General features: G+C 27.9%; 1 protein-coding gene across 1 annotated transcript in view; it reads right to left on the reverse strand.

Moving 5' to 3' along the window:
- LOC107438687 (uncharacterized) overlaps positions 1-10,788 on the reverse strand; it is a 37,223-nt gene extending 26,435 nt beyond the window's left edge. Inside the window, exons 1-10 of the mRNA XM_071183798.1 lie at positions 10,752-10,788; positions 10,594-10,605; positions 9,866-9,886; positions 8,905-8,922; positions 7,820-7,855; positions 4,486-4,500; positions 3,890-3,904; positions 3,092-3,106; positions 2,258-2,275; positions 662-676 (exon numbers count right to left, since the gene is read on the reverse strand). Coding sequence (XP_071039899.1) covers positions 662-676; positions 2,258-2,275; positions 3,092-3,106; positions 3,890-3,904; positions 4,486-4,500; positions 7,820-7,855; positions 8,905-8,922; positions 9,866-9,886; positions 10,594-10,605; positions 10,752-10,788 — 202 coding nt within the window. The remainder of the gene's footprint in view (positions 1-661; positions 677-2,257; positions 2,276-3,091; positions 3,107-3,889; positions 3,905-4,485; positions 4,501-7,819; positions 7,856-8,904; positions 8,923-9,865; positions 9,887-10,593; positions 10,606-10,751) is intronic.
- Between the last annotated feature and the right edge of the window lie 9,660 nt (positions 10,789-20,448).

Consider the following 20,448-nt stretch of genomic DNA (forward strand, 5'->3'; position numbering starts at 1 on the left):
GTATCACAATAAACGTCTTCTTACCGCTTACTGCACCAGCAGCTATATAGTACAGACAAGAAGTTTGTTATTGAATAAAATGTATAAACAAAGACTTAATGGATAAAAACATTTTTATATTAAAAAGATAATACATACAGGCGACACACATCATATTTTCCCTCATGTTAAATGTGATGAGTGTAAAAATTAAGTAAACTCATTGATACCTAAACTCATTTAGCAACTCTTTTTAAGTTTCTTAGCGAAATGAAAAGCTTGCAAAAGCGTAATGAAAACTAAAAAGAATTATTGTATGTTTTGAAAGCAAGAGTGAATCTAGAATTAAATTTGAAAAGTATTGTTATTTACAGCAGGTGATTGTTGTTAACTTAAGGAAAGTCAACATCTTAGCGTTATAATAATGCTTGAGGAAAAGCGTTAATAATGTTGACTATTAAGGAACATATGCTCATGAACTTAAAAAAGTTAATCCATTCAAACTTAAGCCTAACCTGTCATAAAAACTAAAAATGATGCATTCAAATGAAAAAATAATAATTCATATAAATATTCTAATCCATTTTTCAAATAATAAATATCGGTAAATAAATTTCTACTGTGAGTGATTAAATTAATTTCTTGAAATATTTTGGACAAATATCAATAAACTTCCACTTACCATTATTAATAATTCCTGTAAATGGGAAAAATTTCTTCCAAATCAACAATTTTAATCATTAAATAAAAGAGCATAGAAAACGTTTATAAAAAATGTAATAGAAAGCGTTTCTGGGAAATTTTGTTTACAGCTGCCACGTGTTTTTCATTATTAGACGCTAAAAACAATAGTAAATAATAAAGCTTTTATAATTTTTATTATGATAATGTTGAATCTATTTGCCTGTATACTAGTGCGTACTGTTGCATTAAAACAGGTTGTTTGAAAATCAAAGCTTAGAAAAAGAAGAATAACTCTCTTCAAATATATCTACAATGATTGTATCGCTTTATTTTTGATGTTTTATTAACGAGTTTGCGTCTATTTCCAATTTCGGTATTTGCGAACATTTTACATAACAGTATATAAAACATCTATAACACAAATTAGTTTAATTTTTAAGATCTTATTATAGCTGAATATGTAAAGATAACTTTTAAAAATGTTACTGATTTATTAATTTTATACTTATTTTACTAATTACTGACAAATTTACTGACTAATGAGGAAAAAACCATATAAATATTAGAAAAGATAATTAAATGATAAAATATGTATTACCTACTTCATATTTTAAATATTTTCAGAGTACTTTCCATTAATTTGAAATATTTTGAAGCTTAATGAATTCTTGAAATATTGCCACAATAGAACAATTTCAGAATTTATAATAATGAATTAAAGAGACAGTGCGAAAAAAGCACGAGACTTCGGAAATGTTTTTTATCTAAGGTGAACTATAATATCGCTCAAAACTGTTGCATCTTTTAAGCTAACGATAAAACTGTTGCATCATAAGGGTTAAGCTAAACTATAATATCATGAAAATAATTGCATTTTAAACTTGAATTTCGATACTATGGCACTATTTCAACCGAAAGTCAGTTGAATTTTGCACCTTAATAAAGTGGAAATAAATTTTCACTTCATTATATCTCCCGTAGCAGCGAGTTTTTTAAAAGGAAATTAGTAAAGAATTTGGATGAATAATATTTCGTTTTTTGGAAATTTTTGTTTCATTTATTTGTATGGTCGAATAGTTATAGCTGGTCATTCTAAAATTTCTGATCCATCTTTAAATATATAATTATTTTACTAAGGGAACTTTTTTTTTATTAAGAAATAAAAAAACTAAAATGTTACAATTATGAAACTTAGATATATTTTATAACTTAATGAAGATTTTTCCTAATCTTGAATCAGATAAATATAATTGTGATTTTTAATATAATACTACAAAGTTTATGAGTTTCATGTACAGACAGAAAACACGCAAACTATATACTTTTCTAAATCCGGGTATTCATTCGTTTCGTTGCTATTAACATATAAACTAAACGCTCTTACATAAATTTATATTAATTATGTATTTTATCAGTAAAAATCTCTTTTTGGGGAAAATATCGAATTAAAAAAAGTGATAAATAAGAATCTATTACGAGAAATAGAAGTGAGCCTTCTTGTCGGTTGCAAGAATCTGAAGTATTAAGAGCAGAATAACTAATCAGTTAGGAAATATTCTTTTTATATGCAGTTAAAAAGCAAACTATTTCTTACCTGAAATTCCTCTTTCCACTGCAACAGAACAAAGCAATTTTTATTACATTAAAAAAAATAGTACACTTTATAATAACTATATTTGGAACTACTTAAAATTTTATTTTTCAAAATAATTATTTTTTAATATATCCGTTAGCTAAATTTTAAAGATACTTCTACTCAAACTCAAATTTTATGCTCAAAATGTGTTAAAATTACGGTTTTATTTTATTTAATGGATTATGTAAATACATTTTTGCGATAATTTCTATAAGTTATCATCATTATATCTTTGTTCAATTGTTAGATATTATATCTTAGACTCATTATATTTTAGACAATATCCGATGTTTCATTTACGGTGTGTATTATAATGCAATGTAAATAGTTGAGTTTTAATTATACAATAAAAGCATAAAAAAATAAATTGCATTAAAAATGTAAATAAGATTGATTCTTCGTTTTCTTTCTTTGTCAGCTTCAACAGCCATTTGAAAGCCTTGGCTGCCGCAACACCTGACAAACGCCAGCGCCTGCTGTCCATGGCACCTCCCTTCCATTGAGATTGATTACTATAGCCAAGATTGTTGATCTTCCATACAAAATTGCATAATCAAAGTATATTAGCTTAGACATTCGATATTTAATTTCGAAACTTTTAAAGCTTAAGACTAAGGATTTCCTTGCCACAATAAGTATTCAAATATAAGTCAATATAAGTCAATATATAAAATAAGTATTCAAGTTAGTATAAATTTATTTAATTTAATTTTAATTTTTTTTTACGTAAAATGATTTTTTCATACTTCGTTTTATAATAAAGTCATTAGAAATAAAGTATTTATGACTTACATCCTCTGTCAACTCCTAAAAATATACGGAACATTTATGTACATACATAATTTTTAAACAGTCATTTGAGCATTTATTAAGCATGCAAGAAAATTTTATTTAAATAATCTATCCAATAAATCTTTGAGTTATTAAGATTGATTGGAATTCTGCGTATTGCTTATGTTTCTGAATTATAACTTTATAAGCCGCTTAGAGGTAAATGAATATGCCTAGTTTTCTTAAATTAGTTTCGTTTATTTCTAAATCTGCCACTTCTGAATAACGTAGTACATTTTTACAGAAACGCATATCTAGTCAAATAATTTTTTAATTTTTTCTTCATTAATATTTTAAGCATTTAGTATTTAAGAATTTAAGCTACTCAAATATTAAATAAAATGATTGCGCCCGGTAAAATCATTTCTATTTGTCACATTTTAATTATATGTGCATGGACATATTTTGATCATTTTTAAAATTTCTGTTTAGAAATAATGTGTATTATAAAGTAACCAGGAAATATCTATACTAGTTCACGCTGGTTTCTTTGCTAGGGTATAGAATTTCTTGCTTGCCTAGCAAACAAATACCATCCAAAGATTTAACCTCGGTAAAAGAACGAAACATCAGCGAAGAATTTGAAAATGTTTTGAAAAATAATCTTAGCTTAACAGACAGTTAAACTTTAAATAAATTGTCAGGAATATTGTTGAGAAATTAATTTAAATCTCTTGGATTCCCTCCATGGTTCATTTAAAAAAATTAACAATAACACCAAAATTGAAAAATTTTAAAGAAGTATTTTTTATAACTTACCGACTAGAGCTCCCTCTGTAAGAANCTTAACAGACAGTTAAACTTTAAATAAATTGTCAGGAATATTGTTGAGAAATTAATTTAAATCTCTTGGAATCCCTCCATGGTTCATTTAAAAATAAAGAAGTATTTTTTATAACTTACCGACTAGAGCTCCCTCTGTAAGAATAATAAATGCAGATTAGTAAAAGATTTAAGTTAGAATATAGAATAATTAATATTAAGAATATTTAATATATATTTACACAAATGCAGAAATAAAGGAGAAATATTTCGAGTAATCTTCATCATCTAGATGAGCAATAATATAAAAAATTCATAATGAAAACTTTAAGTAGAAAAATTACTAACTTTTATATTTATATTCAAGTATAAGTATTTAAAGTACGCACTGATCTTACAATTGCATAAATATCAAAAGCTTAAAATTATAAAATTTTAATTAGTAGTTAGTTTTTCCAAAATATTTACTTCAAACTAACTTCTTTGCTCTAATAAAAGTTCAAATTTATATCATAAAAATGTGCATATTTAAAAATAGTTTAATGTTATTTAAAGTAAAAATGTCTGAAAAATAGTGTTTCATTATCACTTACGCTGGCAATTAGTTTCTGTAAGAACAAGCATTTGAAATTGATTAATAAACATTAAACGAGGAAAGATGCTTCTGTCACAAAATAAATACTAAATTGTACAGCAAAAACTTCAATTCTGATAATAAAACCAAAATATACGGAATTTAAATCGTTCATTAGGTAATTTTTTTTATTCGTAGTGTAAAATTTTACCGAAATACGTGTTTTAAAAATTATAGATTATCACAAATGTAGTGAGAAATGCAAAAGTGAAAAATTTACGGAATAAATGGTTTTTATTCGGTTAAGGTATGCCATGCTCTGAGAAAGGGGTGGCGAACCTTTATGTATCAACGTGCCATTTTTTCTTAAAAAAATTTTTAATAAGGTCATAGATGTGTCATCAAATTATTTTGACTTACGTGATTATTGGGGAAATGATAATACTAGGTATTATCAATTCAAAACTCTTTATTTACAACGAAAAAAAAATTGTAATATCTCAGTTTTACGCATAATTAAACTTTAAAGTAACATCAGTGTGACTTCTGTTGTCGCAGATTAGATGACAAATAACTTATATTAGGGTTGTAAGATATTAGTATGCTGAAGTGGAATCGTCCGTCAATCGGTTTTTGAGCGAGTGTTTATTGTTATTCATCTCTGAAAATAATGACTCGCAGTCATGGGTAGACAAAAATATAGTTAAAATAGCGTGAGACAGCTTCTTCAAACAGTTAGATGTGTCTGGTAACGAATTACATTCTTCCAAAATTTTGTTATTCACTTTTTTACTTATATTGCTTGACAATCTTTCTGTTTCGATTAATTCCAACTCTTTTCTTGTTTCAATAAATTTTTGAATCCATATTGAACTGGACAGGAAACAATCAGGTGCATTTCAAATTCCTCAATTTCGAACCTATCGAATCGGGACAAGTTCAATTTATCAAATAAAGTCACATCAGGCTACATAATAAATCTGAGTGTTTCTGACAATTCTTTGAACTGGGAAAATCTCGCTGAAAATTCCTTGATTACAGAATCAATAACAGAAATAAATTCTTCGGTGACTGTTTCTTCACCTGGTTTCTCATGTATATCTAAATCGTTGATACTTTTTTCAAGTTTGGAAAATACTTGTAGTTTCTTGTAATAACACCATTCCTGAAAATATGCACTTTAAGCGTCAAAAGCGCGAATGAGATCTATCATGACGATAATCGTTTTATTCGTGCCTTGAAGCTTCACATTCAATTCATTGAAACGTTGCCATATGTCTGTAAAAAACATAAATTTTGAAAACCACATAACATCCAACAACTATGGGTATTGTTCAATTTTCCCCTCATTTTACAGAAACAGTCTGATTTCTTAAACGCAATCAACAAATCTTTGAATTACGTTCCCGCGGCTCAACCAGCGAGTATTATTATACATCAATAAGCCATTATACACCGAGTTGACTTCATCCAACAGAGCATCAAACTTTCGCTTATTTAAAGCTTGCGGCGAAATGAGGTTGACTATTTTTGTGACTACCCTATTACATAATCAAGAGATGTTAAACCACACTTAGCACACAAGGCTTATCGGTGAATGAGGCAGTGGAATTCATGAATCGAATGTCCTACGAAATAAACTTATGAAACCATTTTTTTTTGCCCACCATACTTGGAGCATAATCAGTTCTTACAAAAAAAAATTCAAGTCAATTTCTTTCTCAATAAACGAAATTTCAACAGCCGTACGTGCCCATTGTAGTTGTTAACAACGATGTTATATCAATTAATTCTATCTTAATGACGTTTTCGCCGCAATATCAAGCAAAAACAGCTAAACGTGCAGTTTCAGTGATGTCAGTTCTTTCGTCAAGCCATAGCGATATAGAAAGAGAGGAGTTAATGTCTATTTTTTGTTGATCTGCTACATTTCCGGCCAGTTTTAATATTCTTTCTTTTATTATGTTTCTAGATAGAGGGTTATCTTTGATGAGCGGAATTATCTTATCTCTGTTATCGAAATAATCAAAAAGTGAGGGCGCGCCTGCTAACTAGGCTTCCTTCAAAAACTCTCCCTCTTGAAAAGGTTTACTATGCCGAGCAATGACATTTGCAGCCGAGTAACTAGCCGCACTCGTATAACAATATTTAATCATAGAAGCGGACTATTTATTTCTGTCTTTCATTGCACTTGCAATTAATTCCTTTTGCTCTGGCTCGCTTTTTTGACTAACGAGTTTGTGATTTGTTTCAAAATGCCGTTTTACAGAAGATGTTCTACATACCACTGTTCCAGAACATAGAACACACACTCTTTTGTCGCCTTTACGAATCATGCTATATTTCTCAGTCCACCAGGTTTGAAATTCTCTGTTATGCTTACAATTTTGCACTTTTGCTTTTATTGATGAACTAACCATATTAAATAACAGTTAAAAATCTTAAATATAACACAAATAAACTTTAAAGTACAGTTATGTCAACGAAATTGGCTATTATGATTTGCGTAAACTAATAATGCGTCACTATACTCCGATATACACTATCTAGCCATTAATGACCGGACACTGTGAAGTTCGGCGGTGGAGGAATTATGGTGTGGGGCTGTTTCTCATGGTTTGGCCTTGGACCCTTCGTGTTAGTGCGTGGAACCCTGAACGCAGAAGGGTATAGAGACATCCTGGACAATTCGGCACTTCCCATCCTGTGGCAACAGTTCGGTAATGGCCCCTTTGTGTTTCAACACGATAACGCTGCCATTCATAAAGCACATGGCATCACGGACTGGTTTGATGAAATGGGGGTGCAAGAGCTTGACTGGCCATCCCAAAGTCCCGACATCAATCCAATTGAGCATCTCTGGGATGAGTTGGAGCGCCGGTTGAGGGCCAGACCACAACGCCCCAAAACCACCACTCAACTCTTCGCCATGTTACAGGAGGAATGGCGGGCAATACCTGCCGCCGTGTACCAACACCTAGCGGACAGCCTTCCTAGAAGGGTTAAAGCTGTGATTCCGGCGCGTGGCAGCCCTACGCCCTACTGACTTGATACTAGCACCTCATGTATCCGAAATTAGGGGTGTCCGGTCATTAATGGCCAGATAGTGTATATATATTGCTTTGAATCATCTAGAATAGTATAACGGAGCTCAACTTACGAACTATTAAACTAATTAAAGAAGTGATTATACTTTCAACTAGTTGTAATACACAAGGATCGTATATTACATGTTTCTTTTGGTGTCAGTATGATAAAAATTAGAAAAGCATTTTTATTTTCTTAATTATAAAATACTGTAAAATCAAACGCTATGTACATTTCAGAATATACGAAACACAGTTAATACTTACTTAATCCAAGTCCATTTTTAGGTTTAGGTGTTACTTCTGCAAAAAAAAGTATGTTTTCATGGTGTGCTAAAGTGCTTATAAGAGATACGCAAACAAATATAAATGCAAATACCAAAAAAAAATCAAAATATATATCTTAAAAATAAAAAAAAGTAGTTATCTATACTTTCTTGAATCGTTCGAAACTATCATGTTCATTCAAGTAAATGTGATTACTTTTAAAGGGAGAATATCAATTTAAGAAAAAAAGTTAAAAGTGGACATTTAAACTTTTCAAATTTCGAATGATGATTAAAACATAATGTCTCAGTCTAGTAGATTGACGATGGCAAAATAATGCTGCACAATGTCTGAAGAACAAAATGCGAACAACAGGATTCAAACTGTCTATAAAAGTCTAGTGTTATAAAAATTCAAATTCAATGGCATATCAGTTATAATTCATATGAAATTAAGGTAATTGTCCCTCCTCATAATAGCCAGTTTTAAGCCAAGAGGTAATGGGATAATAGGCAGCTTAATTTGAAGGATAAAATCTTGATAGTTTTCTTATTCTGATACATGACAGTGTTCTGGTTGACTCAAAAAGCTTTGTCTTTCTTGATACATTAGATACCACTTGGCATGACGGTAGGTGTACCAAGCTGTATTTTTTATATACGAAGCTATATTTTTTATTTATAGAGGCAAACATTGCACATTATAGTTTAAAATAGATTATTTAGCGTGATAAGTATGCTAAGTTTTGGTATTTACTGATTTATCGGGTATGCCATTATATTTGCCATTCTTGCATAAATGAACTATTGTTATGCATAAAGTCTACCGACCTTCACGGTGGCTGGCCTAGACCATTTTTCAATTTAAAACATTAGCAAATGCAGGAGCGTTTAAATAATTGACTAATTAATTCTTCTAAAACTTGGGGAAAATGTACCAAAATAAATGCACACGTGCTGCAAATATATTTATTAGCAAAATTAAAAAAGTAAGAAATTCAATTCTTTTCCGTAAAAATGAAACATAATTATGTAATTTAAATCTAATTTTAAGTTCATTTTTAAGAATATTTGAATTTTACTTACCTTCTTTGAATTTATGAACTACAAAATGAAAGAAAAATGTTTTTCAAATGCAAAACAAAGTTTATTAATTAATTCCATTACTTAGTTCTGTAAATTGGCCTTTATAAAGTTTTTTTTTTCTCAAATTAAAACGCAAGCATTATTTCTGTTAAATAAACCCATCATAAATTATGCATGAGCTCATGTAATGTTAAGTAAATTTAAAAGATTTTTTAATCACATTTTATCAACATTTTTCTCTTACTCTATATTTTTCTTTAGAAATTCTTATACCCTTTTCTTTGATAACTCTTGAACCTCCAACTACCTAAGCTTTGCTAGTAAATTCACCTAACTTTATCTACTTTGCATATAAACTTCAGACGCAAGATGATGAAAAACCTACCAGTCGTGCAGTTCCGGTGATACACGTTTCGATTATTTGAGCTATTACGACCCGGTTTACACAAATCTGCTTAAGACCGTAACCTTTCCTATAACTCACAAAAATAAATGTAATATTGATTCCCAAGTTTCTTCAAAAGTAGTTAAATATTATTGCAACTTACTCACGAGTCCTTCATGATATCCACACCCGTTCATTGAAAAATGTGGGGATGATCATAATGTAAATTTCTAGCTTTTATTAATATCGTAAATAAAAATTTTATTCAAAATAAATAATTATAAGAAATTATTTTAGTCCCATGTTACATTTTGTATGAAATTTCTTATTATAAAAAAATATTCGGTGCTAAGGGATTCGAGCTTACATTCTGAGATAAATGATAATAGTCTAAATCAAATAATTGAGAGAAAACCCTTGATTCACTCATATGAATTGTCTTTATGAATGATTACAATCATTTTTGCATTTTTATTATGTGTTACAAATAATGCTCCGAAGCATTATGCAGAATTTGTGGAATTATTCTACTGAATAAAGTGAAAATCATGAATATGAGATTGTATAGTTACTTACCGTGGGTTACCAGTTTGGAAGCTATAAGCATAGGACTTTTGTTTCAGTCAATGCAATCATTAAAAAAATTAATAAGAAATGCTAAAAATCGTTTTAAAACAGGGGTTTTGTACATGTTACTGAATTGGTGTTTAGAGTAGTAAATTTTTGACTTATTTCATTTTAAGCTGTTATATTTTAGCCATCTGAAAACCTATGAAAAAACACTAACGTGAATTACACTATAAAGTGTCTTTAAGAATAATTTTTTGCACATTTAAGCCGTTTAATGTGTAATGCTTTTACATTTTCTTAGCAGTTAAGTCTTTAAATGCTGAACAAATAACAATTTTGCAAAAGCTGAATCAATTATAATCTTTTTCAGTTTCTTACGTAAGTAATTTTAAGTATAATAATTATGCTAATTACATAATTTATTTTATATTTACTTCAGTTTAAAAATCTTTAGTTGTCTTAACAAATTAGTGGAAAATAAAGTAATTAAATTGTATGCACCTCAGGTTTTCGAAATACATACAAGTTCCTTTAATTGATACATGACAATTTGAAATATGATTTAATTTATAAAAAAAGAATTCGTCTTCAAAATGAAATAAAAATTAATTTATGTGAAAAGTCAAATACTTGTTACTAACATTGTTATTTAGGCTTGTTTTTGTAAGGAAAAACTAATTATATCTTATAATTGAACTGGAACAGAATAAAAAAGTAATTTAAATTTTACTTACTGACTTTATGCTCTGTAAAAATGAAGAAAAATACAGTTAATCATGATAAAATATATCTTATTGAGTAAGGTTATCAGATCAGGATAATAATCAAAATATTGTGTAGTAAAAATCCTTATTCTTAGTGACTGCTTATGAAAAGTTATCGAATGAGTTACCTAGAACGAAGAAACGATAAATACTGAATTTATACATTTGTATTTGATCTCTTCTGTCAGGGGTATTTAGTTTAGAAATAAAATAATATAAAATCTTTTGTTATGTTATTTAGGTCTTCGACAATCTTTGGTGTTAGCAAAATGCCATGTTTAATCCAATACAAGCACTGGTTTAAATACAAGTTCTTTGGAGATATTGGCATTTGCCAAAGGCAACTTTCAAAATTTAAATTATATTTGGTGAGCCGTTTTACGCGAATAACTACGTATATATTTTATTTACTTAAATGTTGAGACTTTCATTAAGCTGTAAATAAGCTAATGATATATAAGTACGAAGTTTTCTCAATAGAAGCCTTGTAAGGAGTTGCATAGGCACAAATTAATAGCTAGGTATGTTTTTTTTTTCTTTAAACGCAAGGAGAAACCTGTATTTGATAAGAATTTCAGTTTAAATTTTCTGTCGCATTGTTACTCGGTGAAGTAATTCTAAAATTGGAATTATAAAAATGTTGAAAAATTATTTTCTAAATACATTAATGAGAAACGTGAAAAGAAAATTGATGCTAGCAACTGAACAAAAAAAGAATGTGTTAACTAACTTCCCTTATTATCTAGCACCTACTTCAAAAATTAGACGAATTCCGAGAAATTGCTTTAATTATGAAAATTCTCACTTTCTCACTTTAATAATGAAAATTAAAAAATGAACGCATTTTCTTAACGATTATATGACTTTTCGATTAAATGAAGAAATTTAAGATTTTTTAACCTCTTATTGTTATTTAAATATTTGAAAAGAAAGAACTTGAAAGGAATTCATTTTCCAGACAAGAAAATATATTTTCCATTCTTCAGTCATATATTTTTCCTTTGCCTGTTTTTAAAACTTTAATTTTATTTTCATCAGATAATCAAATTATCGACATATGCCTCTATAATATGAACAGGTTATCAAGGCATCAATGGACAATGATTAATATCAAATGTCATTTTATCACAATGAAACTTTTACTTACCAGTAGGACGAGCTTCACCTAAAAGTAATTAGGAAGATTTTTTAGAAAGAAAATTAATAGATCAAATATAAACACGTTTTTCATTAAATCATGTTTTTTGATTTACCGTATCATATTTTTTTCTCTATATAACGAAAATTTTGCTCAAGCATTTATACATAAAAATGTGTATCATGTCAAACGAAGGAATAGCATACAACTAGCATAATTAGTTATCCTTTCTCAGTATATTATAAATATAAAATTTTCTTCAGTAAATCATGCAATTATAGTTGTTTTAATTACTTCGAAAGTTGCAACTTGAACAATAATATTTCCACGTACAAATTGGGATAGTTAATTAATTGGTACAATTTAGAATGTATTATTTATATATTTGAAACCTTGTGGAATAACCTATTTCTTTAAATAAATGCAACGTTTATCTGCGTGTATGTCGTAGACCAATTTGAAAAAATGGCTTTTTAAAAAGTCACGAACATTTTGCAGTGAGCAAAGCTAATTAGAAGACTTTTTTTTTAATTTTCTTATCTGTTTGATATGTTTACTCTTATTACAGCTTATATGTCCCTAGGATGAATAAATATTGTTCGAAGCTTCGCTCAATCAGACTGATTTTGTTTAAGCTATTACATGATCATCATTGAAGTTAGGAGCAAAAAAGACGATTTAGATGACTTAAAAATCAACAGAATCTAATACATATTTCCTCGTCATTAAAATTATCCATATCAATGTAAGCGCAGTATTATATGATTTATACTTTTCCTGAAATTGATTCAACAAAATTTAAGAAACACGGCTTTAAAACAATTTAAAGTTTTATTTTAACTCCAATTAATAAAATTTATTTTTTACTTTGCCTTCAAAATGGGGGGGGGGAGCAATCCTTCTATCACTCATTAGTTATTTCTCAGAAATTTAATAATTATAAATCAGATTAATATTCTAATTTTAAATAGTTATACCAAATGTCACTTTAAAAAGTTCATAAAATAATGATTTATCTCATACTTAAACATAGCTATGAAAATTGGAAATATTTATGGCTTTTTAAATGTAAATATTGATATTTTTTAACCTACACGATAAAAATGTTTTTAATTGTTATAGATAGATTAGCGAAGCTCTTTTATTTATAATATTTGCATTTCATTTTTTAAACTCAGACATTCTTTTCTACGTTAACTTAAGACACTTACATAAAGCTAAAAGGGTGACTCCGAGGAAAAGTACGAGAGAGTTCATGTTGTCCTGGATATTTTGAAAAAGATGTGAAAAACTGTCCACCGATCCTTTATTTGTAGGAGAACGTATACTTTTTCAAGTATATTTTTTCAAATAATGATAACAATAAAAAGATATTATTGCTGTTTTACTGCTGCAGGCATTCAAATTAATGAATATTCTGAGCACACGAAAGTGAGTGGAAATAAAAATATTATTTCCTTTTGAAGATTCCAAGACATTTCTAATTGTTGATTACCAAAACGTATGACATTTAAGAGATTCTCTTTTTCCAATGAAAAATATCATTTGAAAATTGCAGTTAGGAGTTAAGTTAATTATATGTGATGAGCAAAGAAATGACTCTTTAATATAAGTTAAATTTATATATTATGCTTACTTTATATTAATGATAGTAGCATGTATTTCCCAATAAAGAATTTTGCTGCATAAAAATCATAAGACTCAACAAATTTAAATTACGAATTGTGTAAAACATTAGCACGACGTAGGATTTCAATGAAAAATTAAATTAAAAATTAATTCGAGAGTTACTTGTTGGTAACTTAATTATAAAAAATATCTATCCTTGTGTTCTACAGAAATGCGACTATTAAGTTATAAAATGTGGTAGAGGCTATTTTTCATAAGCGGTTTTAAAGCTTGTTTTCTTTTCTTTTTTTTTCTTTTTAGTTTCTTATCTTTTTAAAAAAAAGTTATTCAAAATTTAGTTTCGTTGTTCTCATTTTTTTTTTCAATGCTACTTTTCAATTTTCATAGAAAAATTATTGACGACCTCATGAGATCTAATTTTTAGAACTTGCTCTTGAGTTGATTCCGAGACGAACAAAAAGAAAAGAAAGGACTTAGATATTGCACGACATCTAATTTTTTTGTGGAAATCATTCAATCATGAAATTATTCTTTTAACATCAATAAGTTCTTTAAAGATATAAAGTCAATGGTTTGGACGAGAATCCCAGTCCGTTCACCAATAATTAGAAATAAAAGTGAGTGAATTGTTCCCAGACAGTTAGAAGCATGGGAACAGATTCATAGTTCGCGATTTATCTAAAGATAACAAAGCCAAACAAAAATGTAACACCCTTGTTATCAATATTAGATTTGAAAATAATTTTGCGAAAGCGAATCACCATAAAGACTGACAGAATTAGTATTACCACGTGTGGCAGATGTTTGTTTCTCCGTCATTAGCCGCCAATATTCGTATAGTAGATTTTTACTTAGCCGTACAAAAATACATTTTTGATTATATAAATACTAAAAATGGATAATGTCTAGGAAAGGAAAATAACGTCCATTTCTTCATCCTAAATAGAAATCCCTTAAAGCAGCGTTTCTCAACCTTTCAGTATTCGCGGCCCAGTTTTCAATCATAATTTTCATCGCGCCCCCCCCCCTTCANGAGAATTATTGCAACCATGCAACCGAAACATTTAGCAGTTGGAAATTTAGAATAAAAAGTTATAAATAGATTTTTGTCTTCGATTAGAGGCGACAGTGAATTAATAAATCTGCATAGCAATGAAATAAAAAGTATCCGTTACATTGATCAAGAAGAGATAAAATAAATATTTTATGTTCGTGTTCGTTTTAAAAGATTAAGTCTTTGATTTATTTTAAATGTAATTCTATTAATAAAAAAAAGCGTAAGTAATGAAAGATATTTTAAAAGGATAGAAAAAAAAATGTAATGCCAATTGTGGCATCACACCATGTAACTGAAACATTTTTGTAATAAGAAATAAAAAAAAGAGTTAGAAATCAATATTGTCGAGAAAGTGAATTAATGAGTTTTACATTTGCATTCAAATAAAAAGTTAGCCGTTACATTATTATCAAGAAAGGAATAAAATATTTATATTTGCTTTTTTTATAAAATGAAATAAAAATAAGTAATTGGTTAATTTTATTTATAATTATTCATTTCGTTAGGATTAATATGTTAAAAATATTTGTACATAAATTAAAATAACTATATACTTTAATAGAATTTTCCTTAATGTTTAAAAAATATCGATTTTTAAGGGAAAACAGAGTTGAGCGCAAATCAATCACAGAGGTTGCTCCACGGATTTCGTAAGAACTTTAATTTAAATAGCTGAAATTCTAAAATAACATCGATTATTCGTTTAAGAAGTAACTGCAATCGTACTGTTCTTATTTTTTTGTATATCTATACCACTAAAACTTTATGGCAAGTTTTAATAAAATATTTTATTGTATCAAATGATAATAAAATTCATTAATAACTTTATCAATTTCTTGAAAACAACGAGTACGTACAAAACAAAATATTTTCGAAATAAAATGACTTCGTTTAACAGTGAAAGAGTCTTATATTTAAAAATAAAAAAATGCTTACTAAACATTAAATGTGTAACGAGTATTTATTAAATGGGCTAAATGTAATAAATGATAAAAAAAAGCTTTTATTTCGTTTTTATTTCTCCTTCCTATAGATATGCTATAAAATTTCTGAACTTTTATGCATGGATCAAAATGATTATTGTTTTATTACAACATTAATATTTGGATATTTTAACGACTTTTGAATAGAAACATTCTCCAAAAATAGTAAAATAATCAGGTGGTATATGGAAGTAATTCTTTTTACTAGGTTTGAATATGGAAAACTACGTTTTAAGAGTACGTCATCGAAAGTAAGTCACTTTTACTTAATTATTCAGATTATGAGAGATCCCGCGTCTTTACTTCCCTATTTTATATGAGTAACTTCATATGAGTTACTTCATATCAGTAATCACGAAATATTTCTTCACGTGTACTCATTATGACATACTAATTTTCATTTTCAATGGTGCAAAGAGCTGGAATTTGAAAAATATGGTCCCATTATCTTAGTTAGGAGATCAGGAATTTCACTTTCAATCTATGTTTTATTTCATTCTGTCTTATAAACTTCTAAGCTAACAGAATGTATGTCATGATGATATGTTACGAATGTATATGTAATAAAAATTTAAAAAATGAAAAAATAAAAAAAACTAATTAAGAAATTAAAGATGTAAATATATTTTTACTCTTTTTTATTTAATTATTTTAAAATGCAACATAATTCTGTCTTATAAACTTCCAAAGGAATAGAATGTATGTCATGATGATATGTTACATATGTATATGTAATAAAAATTTAAAAAATGGAAAAATTTAAAAAAGAAATTAATTAAGAAAATAAAAATTTAAATATATTTTTACTTTTTTTATTATAATTGTTTTAAAATGCGGCATAAAAATAACATAGACATTCTGTCTTATAAGCTTCAAAGCGAATGCATGATGATATGTTACGTATATATATGTAATAAAAATTTAAAAAGAATAAATCAAAAAAAAGTAATTAAGAAATTAAAGATGTAAATGTATTTTTACTTTTTTTATTATAATTTATTTAAAATGCAATATGAAAATAACATTGACTATTTCTCTGCTTTTTCTTTCCTCACGCGTAATGCACACAAAACTTAGAATTTTTATTTGTTTTTTTTATCTTAAAATGTCACTGGAGCTCTTATTTTATAGTGTTTTCAAGACAAGAATAACTTTAATGAAGTATTTTAATCCAATTTAATTAAAAAATCTTAAATATCTTGACACGCTTGAATAGCTGTCACAAACTCAGATTTAAAATTATAAGCTTAACATTTCAGAAATAAATATTTTTGAGAAAAGTTGAATGTAACTCACTTTTAATTGATTTTGACTTTGAGTTTTAAATTTCTTGTCAATAATAAAAAAAAAATTGTGAAAGAAAATAATGTTTTATATAGTCATTTAAATTCCTTGAATCCATCAAGTTTTGCTTCAAAACCACTTTAAATATTACGAAGGATATACGGAAATATTTTGAAAAAAGGGATAGGATTCTTAGAGGTAAAGACTTTTAGGATATCTTTTTATGTCTATGAAGATGTAGTACCTATTATGTTTTGTTGCTATGCTCTTTTTGCGCATTTCCATATGATTCCTTTAACCTTCTAAGATGTAGCTACCCAATATAATGTACAACTTTTGATATAATTTTGTAAATTAAAAAATTTTACTTAAAGACTTTTCTTTTCTGTTTGTATGTTGATTTATATTCTTTATATTATATTGATTTATAGTATATTGATTTATTAGTAAATTTAGAAAATCTTGGTAATTTTCCATTTTTGGTATTTTTTAATAAAAACGCAAAGATATTCAGCTATTGTTTAGTTTTTATTCATTTAGTAAATGCTTGTTAAAAGTGCTTTAATTTGGTTAGCATTCCTTTTTATTTCAATGTGATCTATAAGCTCTTATCTACCAAGCCAAAAAACTATAAAAATTGCAAATATGTAAATAGAAAATGACAAGGATAAGACTAAGATAGGCTAAGACTAAAGATAAGACTAAGACAAGGAAAGACAAGGAAAATTATTTCTTTCTTTATTAATCAAATGTCAGTCAGTTGACCATTAAGTTAATAGTTTTCTTGCTTAGCAATATCTTTCTACAATACAGTTACTATGTCTACAACATACAGCAGGGCTTTCGTCAATGTGGTTAACAGTTATCTCTGGTATAGTTGAACACATTATAGAAATAGCTGAATTGAGAATTTTAAACCAAAAAGATAGAAATTTCAAAAACGGAATAATCCGTGCACTTAGAAATATGTTACAATGCATTCACAATCACACGAAAAGTTTTAAGAACTAATGATAAAGATCAATGAAATCCAAATGATTATGAACAGATAGCAGTTCAAATGGCTAGGAAAATTGTTAATTGACGTAATTGATCTTCAATGAAGTTCTGGTAATAGCAACCGCATAAGAATGTTAAAAATTACCAATTAAAATGCAAAATGAATGATTGTGCAGCGCAGAAAGAAACAAAAATCTTGATGACTAGTTACACAGATTCATTGAACACTTCTGAGATGTATAAAACAAGATAACTGTTTTTTCTACTTGAAACACATGAACTTATGTACAATCAAATAAGGAACAGGAAATAATGTAATCAAATCTTCTAGACGTGTGTCCGAGCAGCGACAATAGTTCTGAAGATCTGTTTGGTTATGTAATTGTGATTCTTCAGAATGTTGCGTAGGAACAACTTTTTCTGTAAAAATTATTTTTTAGATTTCGATAATAATAATAAGACATGGTAATAAGACGATAAGTCAAAAAGCAAAGATTTTCAGCTGAACCATTACCATAACAAATAGCAAAATTATAAAATGAATGATTTGGTGTAAGCTGCAAAAATTCCAGCGTTTTTTTAGTTTTTTTTTTTATTATTTTTAATATTTTTTAAATTATAAATATGCTTAGCATATAATTATTTTTAACAGAACTGCTTTCTCAGTGTACGTAAACAAAGTAATTGTCATTATAAAGAAATAAATAGATTTATTATTGTTGGTTGGAGCCTTTAATAACAAAGAAAATCTGCGAGAAATTTAATAAATTCGATTCAAGTAAAAGTTTAAACAGTTCAAATTGAGTCTAGTTGCTTTTGCTTCATAACCAAAATGTAAAATGCTCCATAAAATTATCCTACACTATGCTAAAAATTAAAGTTTATTTACGTGTGTAACGAATGATAATAACTAAAAAAGTAAACTAAGTTTATTTAGGGTAGTCGGTATGACCTATACCAACAATTTTAAAATGACAAACTTTATGTACCTTTTTCTCAAAATGTTCAACATAGGGATTTGAAATTTTTTTTGGAGCTTAATTAGACTGTTATGCATACACTGAGGTGATAATCATATCGATAAATATAATTTTTATTTAATACTAAGCACCCTTGTAAAATAAAATTTTTCGGCAAGTTACCAATAGTTAAAAATAAAAATTTCATGAAGTTTTCACTTTAGTATATGTACTTATACATAATAAACATATAGTTAAAATTTCAAGGCAGTGTTCCTAAGAAAAAGTTACACGAAGATTGAAAATATAATTTTAGGAAAACGCCACTTTAATGTAAAAATCGCAGTCTACTAAAATATTCTGACAATGTTTCTAAATTTCTTTTCATTTTCTTTAGTTACTACTTATATCCTACTTAATTTTATATTTTTTAAATTCCTTCTTGTTATTTTGGTCACAAAAAGCATAATTTTACTTGCACAAAATACATGATAAACTACGACAGCAATGTAAAAATAATGAATGTATTCACTTTTAAAAAATTCTGACTATAAAAACTTTTCTAATAAGGAATAAATAAGTACTATTATTTATTCCTAAAGTGTTATTTAATAAATATAACTTAAAATATCATATTTCTAAACAGTTTAATAGTGCACAAAATACTAAAAAGTGTAATATCTTACATTTCAATATCAGAAATTTATTTTTGTATACGATAGTAAATCAAAAAATATTTATAAAATCAGTGTGATTTATTGCTGGACTACATAAGCAATATGAGGTACAATCAAAATAAATCGTTACATTATTTATTTTATGTGTTATGATTAATAAGAAAAATGAAATGTTTAAAACAGTATCTAAATGTCACATAAAACAATGCAAAAAAAGCTGAATTGCAACAATAAGTAAGACCCAATTAAAATATTCCCGCCCCATAGCTAGATGTTTGAAACTATGAGGATTTTTGATTTCATTTTGATTTTAAGATTTTAAGAAGGCTTTCTGGTTTTAAGATTTTTGTGGCTTTTTGCATTTTTTCTTCCTCACATTTTCTTTTTAGCCTTTTTTCCTTGTTTGCTGATAAAATGCATATTTTGCCAGCAATAGTTTTTCTTCATCTAGACACNGCACATAATAGGGTGGGCCAGTGCCTTCCTTTGAATTCGAATCCACTTCTCTCTACTTTTGACACTTGTTCGCCAGTTTTTCTCCTTTAGAGTAAGGAAATCAGTCTCAACTAAATCCAGCCATCTCAGCCTGGGTCTACCTCTTTTCCTGTTCGTTAGGGGTGGACAAAATGCATGCCGAGGTATATCATCAGTTGATTCAGTATGCTTGTGAATTGCCCAGATAGCTTGACGCATGTCTTTTACACTTCCTATATTTCGTCTTATCGCAAGGCCATGGTAAGTTCGAATTTTATCAATAACACTATCTGTGGGAAGATTTTTCATCAATATCCCTTTGCTGTCACTTAGTTTTTCCCTTCAAATCGCATTTTTGCTGACGAACTCTTGAGCCTATGCGCTTCATTACATGCCAAGTGCACTCAAGTTTCGTGACTTGATAATCATCTCCATATATAATTTGTTTTTTGATGTTATCAAAGGCTTTTGAATCTCCATCCCCTAAATAAGTTGTATAACGTAGGCCATGGAAAAATAAAGAGTGTATAAAATTTCTTAAAGCGTTTTCTACTTCCATTAGCCAATTAGAACTTTCAAAATTTCGCTTGCAACTTTTTTCATGTTTATTTCTCTTTCTGTATCT

This window comes from Parasteatoda tepidariorum, chromosome 7 (assembly GCF_043381705.1).
Source record: "Parasteatoda tepidariorum isolate YZ-2023 chromosome 7, CAS_Ptep_4.0, whole genome shotgun sequence".
Taxonomy (NCBI): Eukaryota; Metazoa; Arthropoda; class Arachnida; order Araneae; family Theridiidae; genus Parasteatoda; species Parasteatoda tepidariorum.